Genomic DNA, 19,769 nt, shown 5'->3' on the forward strand with positions numbered 1-19,769 from the left:
GATACAATTACGCTTCATTGAAAATTAAAAACTCTTCCGAGGAGAGGTATATTTTGGCTTGCCAACTTGTCGAGTATGCTCTACAACTTACTCATTGAAACTTTTCGTCTACCACCTAGCGTTCAAAAACTACAAATTCTAAAACCGTGATAAATTTCACGATTTTTCTGAAATTCACAAATAACAACGATCTCCACCGAGAGTGTACATACTGAAAATTTCACATTTCTAGAAGGTATAGTTTTTAAGAAAAATGCCTCGGCAGATCAATTGAAGACACCCTGTATAGATTTTTGTATTTTTGAAAATAAGTCTAAAAACACTTGATGCTCTTATGAACACAAAAACACAAAAATAATAAATATATCCATGGATTTATTGTTATGGCTGTAGAGCATTAACATAATACTCATTTTAAAACTAATTTTCAATTTATAAATGTTTAATTTTAATGGACGAATTTGCACATATAGGTGATAGATGTCGCTTTTGTTTGTTTACAAAATATCGTCGATAACAAAATCTTTATTTGGTTGGAGAACTTAATTCGTCTTTTTCAGTGATTTTCTTCTCCCACGTCCCTAAAAATAAATAATATTAATTTTTATTATATTATATTATATTATATAATATTATATATTTTTATTATAATATTAATTATTTAATATTAACTAATATTAATATTATATTATTTTATTTTATTAAATTTTTCCTGTGAGTTTATTGGCCCAAATGAATCCCTCGAAGAAGATTATACTACACAACTCACTGCGTAAACTTGGTGGAAACTACTATTATACTACACCTGAGTGCAGATTTGATTGACAAGAAGACGACCCGAGGTGATTTTCACCGATTTTTGTTTTTAAATTTAAGGGGATAAGTAGAGCTTTATGTTACTTGAAATTTTTCAAAAGAAAGTTTCGACGGGCATTAGTATTGCCATGGCAACCAAAAATGTTTTGGACAACTTAAAACCATCTTTTCCTTATGGAAATTAACATGGAGAAATCACAGAATTTAAGGGTCGCCCCTTTTTTACTACCCTCGATTTAAACTGCCTTTAAGTGAGAGTCTAATGGTGGCAGTGAACTCTGGGCAAATTGTAAAAGTCACGTCACTTAACTTCGAGTGATAGTTCCTCCTATTTATTCCAAGTTATTCTTTTCAAAGAATACCTATACCATAAGTTTATAATATTGTTCCATAAGTTTGTCACTTTGGGGAATATTTTACTGAGAGCTAGTAACGGAGTGGCGTCATCACAAGAAGAAAATCTCCCCCCTAGCGAGGCGCTGTCAAAGGCAACGTGTGACGCGGGAGCAAGCAGACGCAAAACGGCGCCGAAGCCCGTAATGCAGTCTGTCTCGCGAATAGCTCTCAGTAAAACTTTTGCATGTGAAGAATGGTAAGTGTCACACTTATGTAACAATATTATACACTTATGCTATACCTATCAACTATGCTAATAGCCAAACAAATTCTTAGGCCCAAATCATTTAGTTATTTTTTGGCCGGGTTACACTGCGTAGGAGGGTGGTGGCAAGCCCTTCGTACCAAGCGAGCCAACAGCTCGCTACACTCGCTATTGCCGTCAACCTCTACAAGTGTTTATGGAAAGGGGAAACCGAAGAGCTCGGGAGAAAATCCCTCTAACCAGTGGGGAAAGAACTTTCAAACTCAACGCGGAAGAAGTTGTTCAGAGTTTTGCTGCGAGGCGAAAGTGCTAACCACTCTGCCACCCCACTTCACAGAAGCAATTCTATTCAATCTACAGGTTGGTGACTTAAAACGCTGCAGAAATCATAGGGCAGATAAAGACAAGTCCAAATTATGGGTAAGACCCAAACAATGGACCCTCTTCGCCTATATGAACTAAGAACGGTGACAAACCACTTTTGCAAAGTTCAAATTTAAAAGCAGACATTTGAAACATTCCAGTACCTATTATTCTAATAATTATCAAAAACAGTTCCTCCAACAATGGGACTATATTTCCATAAGAATGATTTGACTTTACCTGTTAAATACGAGCAATTGTCTGAGAGGTAAACGGTTGCCGGAACCTCTATTTTTAAATAACCAGATTTTCCTGAAACATTGAAATAGGAATATTAATCTCGTGTAAAATATATATCTAAAATTAATTAAGTAAAATAATAATACCCCTAAGCAACAGTGGTTCATATATTTTTCAGTTCTAAAATTAATGAAGTAAAATAATAATACCCCTAGGCAACAGTGGTTCATATATTTTTCAGTTCTATTAATGAAGTAATAATTAAATGAATTACACGTTGGCTACCGCCTTAAAGCAAGTGGCAGCTAGACGTGAAGTAGCTCTTTTTCAATAGATGTCGCTAGCGTCGAGTGCAAAACGGTGGTACTTATAGGTACCCCTCGCGTTGATTGGATCGTTTGTAAATTGGTCAATAACATAAATTACAGCAATTATAAACAATATTTTTAATAAATAATCTAGGTTAAAGTCCATTTAATAGAGTATAAGCTGTCTAACTATAATACTCTACAATGGCTCTCTGACGACTTTATCTTTTGGTTATTTTGAATTTTAGCTTCCTTTGCCATAAATAGATGGCACCACACTCCGGTAAACTCACGTTTTTCGAAGAATCGGATAGATTCATTATAAAGGTGGCCATGATAGAGCTGCCACTTGTTTTAAAACCGAAGCTTTCAAACCTGCAGAACCAACTCTTCTCTGTAGAATGATGTTAGTCTCATGAATTAACAACTATTTGAACTTTCCGTACGCGGAAGAAGCAGAGTTGGGCAAAACTCCGAGTGAATTTGTGCGAGTGATTTTCACCCCACACTTTTCTCACTCCACTCCCTAACAAAAAACTGCTCTTTTACGAGTGGAGTTTTCACTTTTTCGTCCCTCGCCGAGTGAGCTCTTTCACTCTTATCTCTTTCTCTCATATCGATTTTCAAGACTAGTAAAAGAAGGCGGGAATTTGGAATTTAAATTTAATTTAATGACTTTACTGGAGAGCGCGGTGCCATCTATTAACGACAAAGGAGGCTAAAATATACTTTTTGGACCGAATTCAAATTTCCCGCCAAGAATAAAAGTGAAATTGGTGACCTTGAGTAATCTCACTCTTTGCGGAAGAGTGCACTTGGCGAGTAACGAAAAGCGAGAGTGGCAAAGAGTGAAATTTTTTATTTGGTTCCACTCTCACTTTTGAGTGAGAGTGTATCTCTAAATATCACTCTTGATTTTGCCCATTTCTGGGAAGAAGTAATATTAGAGCTTAAGCAGAACACTCTAGAAGTTTGAACAACGTCGGGAGTCACGTGAACATTTTCGACGTTTTACTTTTCCCGTTTGTAATTCGGAGTCAAATATTTAGTAACTTCAAGACGTATTTTCCGTCTAGCTTATGTGGAACGTCGTAATCTATTTATCGTGTTAAATTAAAATACTGATAATTATAATTTACCAACTCGACAAAACGGGACAGAGTTATGACAACTTATTATTTGTCTAGTGGCGTACTTGTTAAAAAGAATAAATACTTGTTTGAATTGAAATACACCTAGGCCTTGTACAATTAAGGATGATAAAATTAGCGAATAAGTAGATTAGTCTATTAAGAAAAGGGATAATAAAGCTAAACCCTAAACAAATTTGAAGAAATTTAAAAACTTACACATAGCTCGTACCGATAGGTCTTCGAGCAAATAGATCTCCGAGTGAAAAACTAAATTAAATTAAATAAAATAGCCAGAAATTCCAACGGTAGACTGCTTTCGTCCTATTTGGGACTCGTCAGTACCGTGCGGGAAGGCTGGCTTGTAGGCATGTGCTTAGTACTCGATTTCGTTCGAGTACTCGATCGAGTATCGAGTCGAGTACTATATATATATATATATATATATATATATATATATATATATATATATATATATATATATATATATATGCCTATTTATGTGTGTTATCACTTGTAGAAAGTCAAATATTTGCTATGTAAGCTCGTGTGAGACTACTTTTGGGACTGCCGGGCCCACTTGTTTATTTCGACGCTAGCGACATCTATTGAAAAAAGAGCTACTTCACGTCGAGCCGCCACTTGCTTTAACGGCGGAAGACTTTCGGTATGATCGCAGGCACTCTCTCTGCGTACAACAGCATAATATCTGAATTAAGAACACAGAGGCTATATTTGTTTTCTTTGACCTGAATACATTCTTGGTACAGTCATTTTAGACTAAATTGCAACAGAAGCAAAATACAAGAAATCATTTAATTTATCTCAGTACTCAGAAACCGTTGATGTTTCCTTTTCAATTTCACCAATATTAAACGGAGATTAACCCCAGTCAGGAATCCATGCGTCTACTTGGAATGCTTATCGCGGCAAATTTTCGTCTCGATGTGACTGACGGTTTTCTTGACGTCACTATGTTAACTTAACAAACAATAACGTGAGAGGGGAGCCCGGAGCACGCGCAGAGAGGATTTTTTTATCTCGTAGGCGGAGCTAAAGCCGTCAGAGTGATCTTACCATACGCGATACGGCAGGATAAGCATTCCAAATAGAGGTATGGATTCCTGACCTAGCAGGGAAGATCAAACTTCCGTTATTACTCAATGGTGGCGCTACAATCTAGAACGTTGTATAAAATCCTGACTGTCATTAGTGATTATGGACAGAAATTCAACCTTCTCTGCTAAGGTTATGTATTATTTAACCAAACAATATTATAAAATTGTTGGTGCTGCCCATTATAGGGTCTTTTCCGGCTAAACGGACAATGGTAATAAGGTAAAATATATTTTTGTATTTTTTATCCAGTAACTGTTGACATACTTAATGTGGCAAATTTGCAATAAAAGTATTTACCTTTGATAGGAGATCACTGCCAGTACGAACAGTGCAATCAGAGCGATTGGAACACAAACACTGACTGCAATCACCGCTGCTGATACCGGACCATTTTCGTTTGGCACTAGGATTGAGAAAGAAAACAAATTTGCATCACTCCTGTATGTCAGCTAGAATGGGTTTTCAGGTGTGTAATGTCCATGAGCACTACGTACGTAATTAATCATGACCCGTGCATGCTTGAAAAAAATATATATATTCCCTGGTCCTTCGAATTCGCCGCCAATTACCTCTAGGTGCGCATGTACGTCGAATCTACCGCTCAGGCCTTGTTTATAGCATAGGTCATGGTGATTAAATCACGTAAGCTACGTAGTGGCTGCTAGGGATGCAACGGTTCCACTTTTTTGGACTATCTCGGTTCCGGATCCGGTTCCGGTTCCTAAATTTTTGCTTTATCGGTTCCGGTTCCGGTTCCGGTTCTCAAAATTTTTATTTATCGGTTCCGGTTCTCAAAATTTAGAACCGATCGGTTCCGGTTCCTAAACGGTTCCTATACGGTTCCAGTGTGTTTAGTATTTATTAAAGTTAAATACACAAGCAATTCAAATGAAGTTAAAGAGAAATAATATCCAACACATTTATTTACTTAGAATATAAAATTTGTTTTTGATAAATTATATTTTAAAAATAGTAGCTTTCTCAGTGACGTAGCTATGGGTTCGGGGTCCTCCCGTGAAACTGTTTTTGGGGTCCCTTATAATCATTAAGGCCGAGTCGCAATTATCGCCATCTAGAGTTAGGGCTAACATGTATCGCCTTCTACAATTAGATTTAACACGTACTTGCGTGTTAAATATATAAAACGCATAAAAATGGCTTTAAGCCCTAAGTGAAACTATTAAGATAAATCACGGCAATCAGCGTCTGGAGCATTAAAAACAAAGGTTCTGGTAGATCTTGCAAGTCTGGAGTTCAGACTCCCAAGTCCGACCAGAATCACGATCTAGATGACTTAATGTAAAATAATTTTAAAAAATTATTGCTACTATTCTCTCGTAGGGAACTCATGTAAGCGCGTTATTGGTTAATTCAATAAAGTAGGGTAAAAATGAAATCTTCTTTTCGAAAATTCCCACGGTTTCATTGTTTCAATATGGGGGGGGGGGGGGAATGATGTACTTTCAAGATTTGGGGAGACATTGCCTTCCCTTCCACTCCTCATTTCAGGGGCGTAGGAACGTTTTAGAAGTTGGAGGGGGCAAAGAGAAACGAAACGGGGGTCTAAGAGCTTAGCCCCGGATGTAGAGTGAGTAATCGGTCGCGAATGTCATTAAGGCATTAACAGTACCAACAGTTATCATACGAAGTGTATTTTAGTCTTTAGAGTCGTTTATGAATTTAAGATACACAAATCTACAATAATAAAATGAGAATGGTTTTGAATTTTTAAAGGAGTGTAGCTTCACCGAATGTATGTGTTACTGTTTGACTACTATGTAAATTGCCGGGAAAAGACACAGTTGAGCTTCTTTAAGCTTTATATGCTTTTAAATTGAGATTTTGAGCATTTGAAGATTTCAACTGACAAAAAGTTGAAGGGGCAATAACATTAGTTGCCCCTCCCAGCAAAATTCTAGGGAGGGGCATTGCCTCCCTGGTTCCTACTCCCATGCCTCATTTCATTGAAAAATATAAAGACGGGATTTCTATGACTCGTTTTGATTTCAGTTGAGTATACCGTTCTAAATGGAGTCCATATTATTTCGTTCAATAAGCATTGTCATTTGTGAAATGGAAGCAAATGCGTAAGTTGTAATTTTAGATTTTCTAGACAAAAACTACCCAGGCCAGCGATTATATTATGCAAACGAATTAGCCTTACCTTAAAAACTTTAAATTCAGAAACACAACTTAGTTATTAATTTACAAGGTTTAACGAACTGCTATAAAACACGTGTCTCGATACTTTTCAAACTTCAGTACGTTACTTTCATTATGTACGTTGTTTAGTTATTTATGCGACGGTTATTGTGGTTGTATTTATAAAGTTTTGGGCGCGCCTGTTGAAACATAAAGAAATATTTGAAGTAAAACAATAACTTGAGCTGACAAGAGAAAAAACTAGACGAGGCCTTGCGCGGTTCGACTGTACACAGTCCCATAGGCAATTTGGGGGCCCCTCGATGGGAGCCCCCCCCCCCCCATTGCGGAGTCTGCCGGGGCGTTATTTACGCCACTGGCTTTTCCGCTGCTTTTTCACTGAGTCGGTTGCGAAGGGGATCAAAAATTATGCATGCCCATTGCCCCACTAAATAATTGCTCGGAAGGCACACTAGTAGCAGTAGACGACAAATATTTTTTGTGGCCTTGGCTACATTTGTGAAATTGTGTCGAGTTTTCCGACTTAAGAAAATAAAACTAAAACTATCGCGGATCTCCGGATTATGCCAGTTTTTTAGCAAACATTTGGAGGACGAGCCCATTTTCAATTGAGAATACGTAAGCTTGTGTCAGTTGACAGTTACGTGGAAACCCGCATAGAGTTATCTGAGATAGGATAAAGATGAGCTTATATGAAAAACTAATAGTAAATTAGGAAGTTTAATTACTAAATTTCAACATGCGCTTAATGTTGGTAAATAAAGTTATAGAACCGTTTAAAAACCGTTTAAAACAATGAAAAACTCGGTTCCGGTTCCAGTTTCGTTTATCATTTTTTTACAAATATCGGTTCCGGTTCCGGATACGGTTATCAAATTTTTATGTTATCGGTTCCGGTTTCGGTTCCGGTTCCTAGAATTTACTCGGTTCTTCTCGGTTCCGGTTATCCGTTGCATCCCTTGTGACGATTTTATGGTTGGGGTCCAATAATTCCACCCCAGCCAACTCAGTCAATACCGTCAGCAAAATAATTAAAGAAATATTAAAAATGGCCTAACGAATTACACACTCTGATTAGCTATTTATGACGGTTAATTGTAGGCCTTAAATATTATTAAAGATTACAACGGATTCAGATAAATCAATGAACACTTTTATTAAAGGAATACGGTTATTATGAACTAATGATTACACACTAAAATTAATACTATTACTAATTATAATTAAACAATTCTAACTACGCTCTGGCTCGTTTATGGATTAAAAGGGGATTATCGCGAATGGTACCAATTAAACACTGCGCGACGCTCTATAGCACTTAGTTCACTATTTTAGCAACGAATGCTCTATTTTTGAACTCTATTGGCTTTAGCGTCGGCGTTAGCGTAAGTTACTCACGAAGAGCGGTGGCTCCAGGGCGGCGGAGCTTGACGGGCGGACGTGCTCTGTGGCGGTCCTCAATGCGTGGTGGCTGGCGATACGAGACTCGGCTCCCGCGATGAGCTTGACGAAGGCGCTCCGGTATTTCGGCTGGGCACTACGGTCATCGGACGTTCAAAGCTTCGAACTCATCATGACGGCTACTCTGCGACTCTTTTTGAAACTGTTTTCGGCTGCGCCAATATTTTCGCTTTTCGATCGTGACCGATGGCTTTCGAGTCCGATTCTTACTAATTACTCTTTCGCTCGTGACCCCGGCTTACATGCCAAGAGGGAGCGGTCTCGTTTCCGGGCGTTTCACAATCGCGGTCAAGAGGTTCCAAAATATTGCACTTTGTAATACGCGCATCAATTTCCGGCTTCTACGGAACGGTTTCCTCCGGGGCAAAACTAACCATTCGAGCCAGTGACGTCAATGGGGAATACAATGCTATCGAGCCAGAGCAACAAATCTTAAATATTACTTAGCTAAACATAATCACTTTAATAATTAACACTTTATTTACATATGTAAAATATATTTGGCAAAATTGAGTTGACCGGGCCGGGTATTGGGCCCCTTATCTACTTTTAAATACTAAACAAGTGGTCACGTTTCAACGAGCCCAAATTATTGGTCACACCCTATTGACAGCATCATAGCTTCGTAGGACAGCGTATTTTTCTTATAAATCTCATAATTTATATTACATTATTTTAAAATCGATATATTAGTTAACCTATATCTATTTGGCAAATTTCACAAATAAAACTATTGTGAAGTCAAAATTATCCGACTAGTGTGTACGTTAGAGTATATAAAGGAAGCACAACGTTGGAAAGTACACCATTAAAAACTCTTTAACTATTTAAAATTAAATATTTCTTAAGTCTTGCCTAAAAGTTTTGCTTGTGAAAATTGCCTAGATATACAACTTGATACCATGAAATCACTACCGGCTGTAGCTAGCCTATGTGATTTAATCACCATGGTCTATGCTATAAACAAGGCCTATAGGATAATCCTATTCTTTAGGGCAAGAGTGGGCCAACGTTTGAGAAAAAAATCGTATGCTGAGGGTCGTATCAGAGGGGTCCTTTATTACAAAACGCACGTTACTCCACTGAACGTCTCATTTAAATTACCTACAATTGTTAGTTATTTGGCATTGTTCTTACTTTAAAAATGTCAAAATTATATTTCCCAGATCCAGCCCGCGTAATTTAATTGGAGATGACAAAACAACATTGAATAAAACTTTAGGAACTAAATAGCCATTTCATTCACGAGTTTTCAAAGGAAGTGCCATGAATAATAATTATAATTGTAAGAATATTGAAGTGTCAGAGTTAGTTTTCATCTCTGGAACTCCACCGACGAAGAGTCATCACATATGGTGTACTTAATTTAGTATGAACTGCAACCAATGTGCTGATAGAGAGAAAGCAAATTACATGTAAAGATTCAGTATTTATTTAAGATATTTGGGCAAGGTGGCACGTTACGGAAGAAAGGTGGATGACACTAGCCATCCACTAGTGAACACTGTCTAAGAAATACAGTAAATAAAACCTTTGCCGTCATTAACTTATTCGCAACCGAAACGGTCTAGGTGGCCTGTGATCTAGCGTCTGCTACAGTCAAATTATAAAGCCAAAATATTCGGTTCTTTTATAATAAACTTATCAAAATTTAAGAAAACGTTGTAAAATTTATATTCAAATGCCAGTATCATTTACCAAGTCAAATTTACCAATAACGACGAGGAAAAATTAAATAGGGTCTGCTTTATAGCCGTTACCTGTCTAGGTTGCAATGCTAAATCAAAGGGGGCGTAGCGATAGTAGTGAATTGGTAGAATTTCTTAGGAAAGGGGTTGAGCAGTGCTCAGTATTGACAAAAAATAGTTTGTCGGTTGGCATTTTAATAACTAGTAAACTGTCTTTATTTGTCTGTAAAGACTAATTACACTATTTTTGAATTTTTTATAAGTAGTTTTTATTGATTCATAAGGGGTAGGAATTTACTACGGAATTCTACAAGAGAATCTCTTCGTAAATTATTTTGCGAGTGACGTCATTATGGGAAGAAAATATTATCCTAACAAGACGTTGTCAAAGGATGCGTAATATCATAACTCCATTATTTAACCATTGTATTATCCTCGTTCAACCAGTATGATTACACACAAGCTCCTCTGAGCTTAGTAATCTTTAAACTTGTACTTGTACTAAATAAATAAAAATACGAAAGAGCGAGTGGAAGCAAAACGACTATAGAGTATGGTGGTCCTTATTTTTTTTATTTCTTAACTGTTGCAGTCTTACCCTCTAAATTTGTTCCAATGTATGAAAATATAATTCATAAAAAAATTTGGGATAAATTGAACACAATTTAGAGGTAGGTCAATAACCTTGAAAATTCACTATATATTAGCAATAGAATAAACGGGGACTTTTAAGTTTTTATCCACATTTTTCGAGTTAATTACGGATTCTAAAAATCAACCACTCTGTGTTATCTAATATGCCTTTATTTATCTGGTTTCCAACTGCCGAACTTTCTATTACCAAAAGTGGCAAGTCATTAGCATACGTAAACCAAGCAGTTTGGAAATTCCCTTTAGTTAGCAATCGAACAAACGTTAATTTTTAATATTTCGCGAGTTAGTTACAGGTTATGGCTACTTTATTTAAAACTGAAATATTCCAACTTTACAAATTTATCTGGTTTCAAACTACTTTGTTATAATGGATCCAATAGACTTGCCATTTTCAGTAATAGTACACAAAACAGTTGTAATCTAGATAATCTAATGATTGTTGATTTTGAGATAAAGTAGCGTAATCACCAGTTTTTCAAATGGTAAGATATATCGAGAATTTTCAAGCTAATTGAGCTACCTCTAAATTTGGTTCAATTTACCCCAAATTTCTTATGAATTATGTTTTCAAACCATGGAACAAATTTAGAGGGTATGACTGCAACATTTAAGAAAAAAACTAAATAAGTGTTAGATTTTTACGTAATTTATCGAAAATACAGAGCTAAATAAAATAATACGGTTTATTATGATGACGTACAAAAGTAGACTGACACAGAGATTTTTCTAGAACTAAAAACAAAGAGACACGTGATTAGCTAATAGAATCTCGCTTGGAAACATTATCGCCATCTAGGTTTCGAGTTCGGCATAAGTTTATGTCACTCTAACAATAAGGACCACCATACTATAGAGTCTGTGTCGCGAAACGCCCTCAATAAAATGCGGAATAGAAAGTGGCATATTTAAAGTGTAATATTATAGACTTATGAACTTACTGATGTCTTGCGTGTTGGCGGTGATAGAGACAGGAGCTCCGTATAGTTTTTCACTCTTCCCCGGATTGCAATTATAGTTGTCGACTAAGTTGAACGCCTTGATTGTGATCGAGTAGTTGGAATCGGGGTGGAGACCGGAAATATTGAAACTGTGTTCGGGTGCGCTAAGTTCCATTTGTCCTCTTTCGCAGTCGTTCTGGCAGTTCCATTCCAGCAAGTATCCACTCAGTGGCCCGTATTTATTTACTGGTTCTTCCCAATGTACTTGGATCGTGTCGCTAGTCGTCTTGTCCTCGACTAGGCTGTTACATTCTTTTGGCTCTGGAATAATAATAAAATATTAAAAGTCGAACATCCCTTTTTCATAATCCTTTTAAGTTTTTTGAATTAAATTAAGCATGTGGTTATGTTCAGGAAGTCTTCGAAGCGGGCCCTTAAATTATACATGCAGTCTTTTATAACTTTTTGTCTTTTATATTAAGACTAATTTCTGACTTAAAAATGTGCAAGTTAACTTTAAATGTTAAATTAGAAAGTACTTGCGCTATGGCGTTGAAAATTGCACGACTAATTCACCCTGGTTAGGAATTTATATTGACCGTGAACTATGTCTTCAAGGTCATTCAATGTCTATTCTAAGAACCGTTGGGTTTAAAAAGTGTGCACTAACACTTTTTAGATACAAATTGTCGTGAAATTTTCCATGCCGTATCGCAAGTACTTAGTAAAATATTAATACCTAAGCGTGATTATCTTTAACATTTTTACATTATGAACTTGGTGTTTTTATGTTAATTTTCTTAGCTTCCTATTGGTTAATTTGCATCAGTACTAAGCCATTTAGACCCAAAATCTGACGGCGCACATTTTTCTAATCGGAACCGAGTCTCTAAATGCAACGGCTCACGATATAAATTTTTAATGACCTTGAAGAAATGGTTCAAGGTCATTGAATTTTCACTTACAAAATGACCCCCTGCACCGGCTATGCGATCTGCAAATATAAAACTCCTAGCAAAAATTTTGAATTATTAGCAGTGGAGCATTTTTTAGTGGACACACTGTAAAAAATCAAAATAACCAGAAATAAAAATTTTGTTAGAAATTTCATCGAGGGATACGTCAAATTGATAAATGATAGGCATCTGCAGGAGCAGACCGTTAAATTCGGTGGGCTTGGACTAACACTGTTTGGGGTCTTGTAACCCAAAATTGGTTTAGTTGTGGTGACTCATTCGCCATTTGGTCAACAAACTGCTTTAACCCCTTTTTAATTTCAATTGTTTTTATTTATTTTTGAAAGTGAAGGGGCCCTTTGACTGAATGGGGCCTTGGGATACAGGATATACAGCCCCTAAAGACCATGCCTAAATCCAGTTCTATTAATTAGGTTCGAACAAAATTAACATAATTACCAATAAAGCCGAATGAAGAGAGAATGAAGTTAAACGGTGGAAATATGGCCTTCTAGTGAGAATTCTGAGCACGTGAAAAAGCTAAAGAAATATTGATTTTCGTATTTCAATTGAAACTACTGTCATCTAGGTTATAATAAGTAAGTACAGTGTCCATTTCTTAAAACCGGTACTAGTATAAAAACTCAGAATCACGAGTACGCATAACTTCAAAGGTAGAATCGGTTGTGAACAAACCTAGACGTTCTACGTAGAATTGTTATCACACTTTCCGGGTGAGAGCACGCAATTGCCTAATCAATAGAAAAGTAATAGGCGCTTAAATATATCATCATCCAGGAAATCGCCAAGAAGTAATATTCGAAGCTTCTATAGTAAGTGTACGGACGTTGTTGGCACGCGTGGCATGAAGGGCTTTCTGCCAGCCTCCTACGCAATTTAACCCGATCACCATAATTAAAAGCGTTGAATGTCGCTAGATGACTCAACTATTATTCGTACCTATTATTGTAATATCATGTAAAATTATTTTGTTACAGCAGCAGGGGTTCACAAATTTCAAATTAAAAAGAACGCCATTTCAAAGGTCGAAATCATTCTTTTTATAAGATTTTAGTATTTTTTTGGGTAATATTTTCAAGGTCGAAATCACCATTTTCAAGTTCGAAAACACCACTTTCAAATTCGAAATCGCCATTTACTAAAGATCGCCACTTTCGGCAGCCCTGTGTTAACCATCACCACATGTGGTCATCGGATAACAAATTATGCCCATATAGGCAATTTCTTCGCCACTTCATTAAAGTTAATCAACACCTTTTAATGTTGAATGTTGAGAAACTTACCACCAGCCTGCGTGGTAGCGGATATGTTAACTGGTTGGCCACTCCGCTGTTCTCCTTCGTTAGAGGATGAGTTGAAGACGTAGTAAGCGCTAATGGTCATAGTATATCGAGTGTACGGGACCAAATCGTCGAACGTCCAACCATCTTCGTCTCCATCAGCCTCGACACGCCTTTCCGGTTCAACATCGCTGCTGAGGGAGATGACGTATCCGCCTATATCCTGGTATCGCTTCGACGGCTGGTTCCAAGTGGCGGACAAGGATGTCGCTTTGGGGCATTGGAACTGGGCATTCTCGACTTCCCCGGGTTCTAAACAAACAGTTTTTATTATTTCATTTATATTAAAGCAAGTGGCGGCTCTATCATTGCCACCTGTATTTTGAAAAGGCCCCGGTCAACTTGTCAAGGTTTTATTTCTGAATTATAACGTTCAGTTTACTTAGATGGCGCCCCGTGCTCTATGTGGAATCGCGATTTGGTTATTGGTTTATCTTAGACTAGCCAAAATAGGTCTCAGCGCATGCTCAAATACCAACCAATCCGGAAATCCCTCCCTAGCTATAGTGTCCAGTTTTAAAGTGACGGTTAAAAATTCCACTTCCATTTATTTTAAGCAAGTGGTGGCTCTATCATTGCCACCTGTATTCAGAAAAGGCCCCTGTTATTAGAGATGGTCATGAATCTAACCGATTGTTCGAAAAGGAGACATCCCGAGGTGTTTCAACCCGATTTTGTTCAAACTCGGGGGTTAAGTAGACCTTCATATACCTTGAAAGAATCTAAAGGGAAAAGTTTCAATGGACATTCGTTTTGTCATGGCAACCAAAAATGCTTTTCACAACTCAAGCTTAAACTTTCTCTACGTAAAATAGCATAGGAAAACCACGGTTTGTAAACCCTGATGAATTATTCGAAGTTTTATCGATTTTACCAAAGTTTTTTCAATTTTACCCAATTGTTTTGCCCAAATTTAAATTTTTTAAATTTTCTAAATTTAAAATCGTGAATTTCACATTTATAAATTATATAATTTCTGTGTACATATTACAATACTAAGACGAAATCATTATATTGGTACCGTGTATGAATATTTTTGTATGTATTATGTAGCACATTTTTCCACCGGCTTCAAACTGACGAATGATTTGCACAAAAATGATGAGAGTGCTCTGACCTCTCCATCGAAAAATTGTGCTGAAGTGAATGAAATTGCCGAATTTTCAAACATGAAACAGCTCAGAAGAAGCTTAGTTCTTCCAACAAATAATAGGTCTTTATATTTTAGTGTGGCCTTAACTTCCCCTATCTCTTACTTTTACAAGTACACGAGCCAGATTCACGAAGAATTTCGTATTTTTTAGAATCAAGACATAATTTGGATCGAATCAGGGAATAAAGTTGAATTCTATACAATGTAATTGGACCAAGTACATTTTGGATTAAAAATTTCGATCAAAGTCAAATTTGTATGTGTCCAATTTTGAATATAGTTTTAGAATCAAATTGAATTCGCCGTTTTCGTCCGGGTTGGGTTTTGCATGTTTGAAATTATTTCACTTCGGGAGAATGACTAGGTTAAATTACATGGTCGAATTCCCCCCCTGCACGCAGGTATGTAGCCACGGGGGGGGGGGAGGCATTCGGGGGCGATGCCCTCTCGCAAATAAATGTTGCCCCCTCAAATGAGTATAGCATGCATGTTCAGACCAATGATGGAATTCTTAGTTTAGGCTTTAGTCGCCTTAAGAGAAATGAACTTACCGGCGTCGTGGGTTTGAACCAGCACCGTGATGGGACGTGAGTAAAGTGTGACGTTTTTGCCAGGAACGCAATCGTCATTTTCAACCAAATTAAATGCCTTGACCGTGATTGCGTAGGTTACGTAAGGAAGCAGATCCGTGATATTTAAGCTTCTTTCAGCGAGTTCTATTTCTTGCGATTTGCAGTCGTCTTGACACATCCATTGAACGACGTATCCACTGATGGGCCCGTTCTTGCTTTCTGGTTCGTCCCACTCAACTAATACGCTACGAGAGGTTACTGAATTGGTAACTACATTCCGGCAGAAAGATGGCGCTGAAATACCAATCGGATATATTTAATAATAATAATAAGCAGCTAGGCTCATACCCAAGGCACCACCTTAGTCCTATGTCATCGAGCGACTTTTAGAGCCATTAATTCGGGTGGCCGGGTTTTAATGCGTAGGAGGGTGGTGGCAAGCCCTGCATGCCACGTGAGCCAACAGCTCCCTACACTAACTATTACCGTTAACCTCGACAAGTTTTTATGGAAGGGGAAACCGAAGAAAGATTTCACGTATCAGTTATGTATGTTTTTCACCATGAATTTATTCATAGACAGGTTGTTAACTTAAAAAGGATACAAGACCAATAACTAGAAACGTATTTAAGCTAGGAATTTAAAATTTTCAGGACACATTTCCATGACCTTGAATCATGTCTTCAAGGTCATTTAAAATTTATCTCGAGAGCCATTAGAGATACCAAATTGGTTTCAGTTAGAAAAGTGTTCCCCTTCACATATTAGGGATAAATAACTTGGATCCTTCCATATTTGACCAATAACAAGTCGAAAGAATTTAGACAAAAACATGAAGGTCGTGAGAGACCAGGTTGAAGGGCTAATAACTCGAACAATACTCATGCTAGAGTATCAAAATTTGCTAGACATACTCATCTAATAGGAAGTCTTTAGAATTTGCAAACTAGGATGAAATTCAACTCATGGTTCAGGGTCAATCAATGTTTATCTCGAGAGCCAATGGATTTAGAGGGTGCATATGAATAAATTCATGTTTGCACTGATAACATAAGCTGAATTCGTAATGTCGGTTTGAGGTCATTCCCTAATAGACTAAGTAATCATAGATCAAGCAATTTCAAGGGCCTCAAAATACCACATAAAGGGACCCAAAAACAGTGGTGTATTTCTATTATTTAAGAATATGAACGGGAAGGAGGATTTGGTGTACACATTTGCATCCGGCACTTAAGATTAATCTAATACATCACTACCTCAAAACATCTTAAAATGACTTCAAACTAAACAACAAATTACCTCAAATTATATACTAAAACGACCTCAAACTAAACGACAAATTAACTCAAATTATACATGTATACTAAACATGACCTCAAACTAAACGACAAATTACCTAAAATTATACACTAAAATCGGCCTCAAACTAAACAAATATTTTACTCAAATTATATACTAAAAACGGCCTCAAACTTAACGGCAAATTACCTCAAATTATATACTAAAAACGGCCTCAAAGTGATCTACAAATTACCTCAAATCATTTACTAAAACGAGGTTCAAAATATCCTAATAATTATCCTAAAATGGTATGATAACAAAATATACTAATAATTATCTTAAAAATGATATGATCTAAAAATACCCTAAATATGATATAATCACAAAATATACTAATAATTATCTTAAAAATGATATGATCTAAAAATACCCTAAATATGATATAATCACAAAATATACTAATGATTATCTTAAAAATGATATGATCTACAAATACCCTAAATATGATATAATCACAAAATATCCTAAAAATCATATGATTTCAATATATATCCTAAAAATTATATGATCTCAAAGCATCGTAAAAATGATATGAACTACATATAGCCAAAAACTATCCTCAAATTATGTTAAAAATGAAATCCATTTGCAAAATTAGTAACTTCTAACCATCGAAAATTCAAAAGAGGCCGCAATTAATTTCCTAGCCTATATGCATGTGGCCAAAAATGCTAGACACACTACACTGGTTTATAGACATTTATTTTCCTGGTTCTCTCCAGAACGATAAATCAAGTTTAAATATATCGAAGTAGGTTAAAAAATTTAAATTCAATAATTTAACCAAAAGAACACCTATTTACACTGTTAATCAGTTAATTAATAATTACCATCAGCCTGTGTGGTGGTTCCAATTTCTCGAGGTGGTCCAATAAGACGATTTCCTTTGGTAGACGAGGAGCTCTCGAAATTGAAGGCCCTTATTTCCAGCGTATAAAACGTTTGCGGGCTCAAATCAACAAAAGTCCAAGATTTCACATCACCCCCGGCCTCGTAGCGCCAATCTGTTTCGCTGCTGTCGTTGCTAAAAGACAATTGGTAACCGTCCACGGGTCCATTTGGGGGCACGGGTTTGGTCCAGTTGACGGTCAAAGATCTTGATTTTGGACATTGGAATACGACATTTTGAACTTCGCCAGGTTCTGTTAGAGAAAGCGTTTTAGCTATATTTACATGCACAACGTAAAGTCGTAATGCCACTGTTGAAGCGTTGAAGAACGGCTTTGTAAGTAAGTCTAATATCAGGTCATTTGACTTGTTGAAGCGACTGAGAACGGCTTCGAAAATAAGTCTAACATCATGAAATTAGACTTACTAAAGCTTTTGAGAACAGCTTCGTAAATAAATTTAATGTCAACATATTAGACTTGTTGAAGCGTTTGTGCACAGCTTCGTAAATAAGTCTAACAATCATGGCTTATACTTGTTGAAAGCTTTTAAGAACGGCTTCGAAAATAAGTCTAAATCTTAGGACAGCTGAAGAACGACATTTAAACGGTTGGAGAAGATAGTATTTGAATATTTTGCAATATTCTTACCAGCAGAGAAAGTGACGGCTGAAATATTAACTTGATTGGATTCCAGTTGCTTCCCTTGATCCTCGTTGAAAGCCAAAGCGTAAAAAGAATAATTGGTGTAAGGCTCCAGCTTGGTTACGGTGTAATTGTGTAGAATGCCCCTGATTCCGTTCCTGGCGATAAAAGTTGCGCTTCCGGTTTTCTTCCACGAAATTATGTAGCCATCCAAATTGCCATTCTTCACTTTTGGTTCCTTCCACGACAAATCCACTCGCTCTTGGCTAACAACGACGGCGTTGAAATCGACTGGGGCACCTGGTACTGAAATAATAACGGGAAACCGTATCAACAAATGTTACAACAGACCCCAGTAGTGCAACTGAGAGGATTTGTGGTCGAAAGGTCGGTCTGAGGTTCAAAACCAAAAGTTCAAATATTTTGAAGTGGCCTACTCCCTAATCAATGAAGTATGACACTAGTGATATCAGGTTACTGATCAGAAACCGGAAATCTTTATCTACGTTATTGGGATTATTTCGAGTATGGATGCCGGCTTTATTGAACACGTCTCACTTGATTTAACACATTTATAAATTTTTAATTTTCATTTAGACAAAATATGATGTCTCGGGAAATTCTCGTGAAGTTTGATATTTGGTGTTTTTCCTCTGAGGACTCTTGTTACAGCTACACAATAACATCATTTCAATTGAGACTGCAAAGGTATGTATACTATATGAATACTTTTCTCATAAGATGCAGTGGCGGATACAGAAAAACTCAAGGGATGAGGGGCGCTAAAAGACGTCTTGAGCTATGGGTGTAACCGGGTCACCTGGATTAATGGCTTTAAAAGTCGCTTGATGACTTAGGCTTAAGGCGGTGCCTTGATTATTAGCCTAGCTGATTATTATTATTATTATTATTTGTAACCAATCATCAAGTCACATGCAAAGCTTAAGCTTATCCGCCACTGGTAAGATGTATAATATACTTATCGTAATAAATAGTAATATCATTAGGTAAGATCTACTTATATTTCCAGTTTAGAATAGGGTGAAATCAAATTAGTTTAAAAATATTATAATAATGTTTTCATTTTATCAAACTATGTAATTTTCCTGCCAAAATGAATTCAATTCGAAATTGTTTTTAAAATATTAAATTTCTAAAATGCGTGTGTCCGAGAAACCTCAATTGTTCTTGAGCTAATTTCTTTCTCAATATTGCGCATTAAATGAAATTGTTTTATAAGCTAATGAGATTGGGAGCCTTAGTATGAATCCTTAGCATAACGTTGATAATTCTTTGCTAGTTTTATCACTTACTCTTTAGAGTTTAATCTTATCAGGAAAATATTTCGGGAATTTACCTTCATCGCGTATATC

At 36.6% G+C, this 19,769-nt stretch overlaps 1 protein-coding gene across 1 annotated transcript in view; it reads right to left on the minus strand.

The window, feature by feature from the left end:
• Positions 1 to 373: 373 nt before the first annotated feature.
• LOC149960194 (phosphatidylinositol phosphatase PTPRQ-like) overlaps positions 374 to 19,769 on the minus strand; it is a 32,458-nt gene continuing 13,062 nt past the window's right edge. Inside the window, exons 6-13 of the mRNA XM_090165187.1 lie at positions 18,403 to 18,702; positions 17,695 to 18,006; positions 15,503 to 15,817; positions 13,742 to 14,050; positions 11,482 to 11,802; positions 4,875 to 4,980; positions 2,021 to 2,092; positions 374 to 581 (exon numbers count right to left, since the gene is read on the minus strand). Of these exons, the coding sequence (XP_090021313.1) occupies positions 557 to 581; positions 2,021 to 2,092; positions 4,875 to 4,980; positions 11,482 to 11,802; positions 13,742 to 14,050; positions 15,503 to 15,817; positions 17,695 to 18,006; positions 18,403 to 18,702 (1,760 nt within the window). The 3' untranslated portion in view covers positions 374 to 556. The remainder of the gene's footprint in view (positions 582 to 2,020; positions 2,093 to 4,874; positions 4,981 to 11,481; positions 11,803 to 13,741; positions 14,051 to 15,502; positions 15,818 to 17,694; positions 18,007 to 18,402; positions 18,703 to 19,769) is intronic.

The sequence above is a fragment of the Leiobunum rupestre genome, chromosome 2, assembly GCF_980474605.1.
Source record: "Leiobunum rupestre chromosome 2, qqLeiRupe1.1.hap1, whole genome shotgun sequence".
NCBI classification, from domain to species: domain Eukaryota; kingdom Metazoa; phylum Arthropoda; class Arachnida; order Opiliones; family Sclerosomatidae; genus Leiobunum; species Leiobunum rupestre.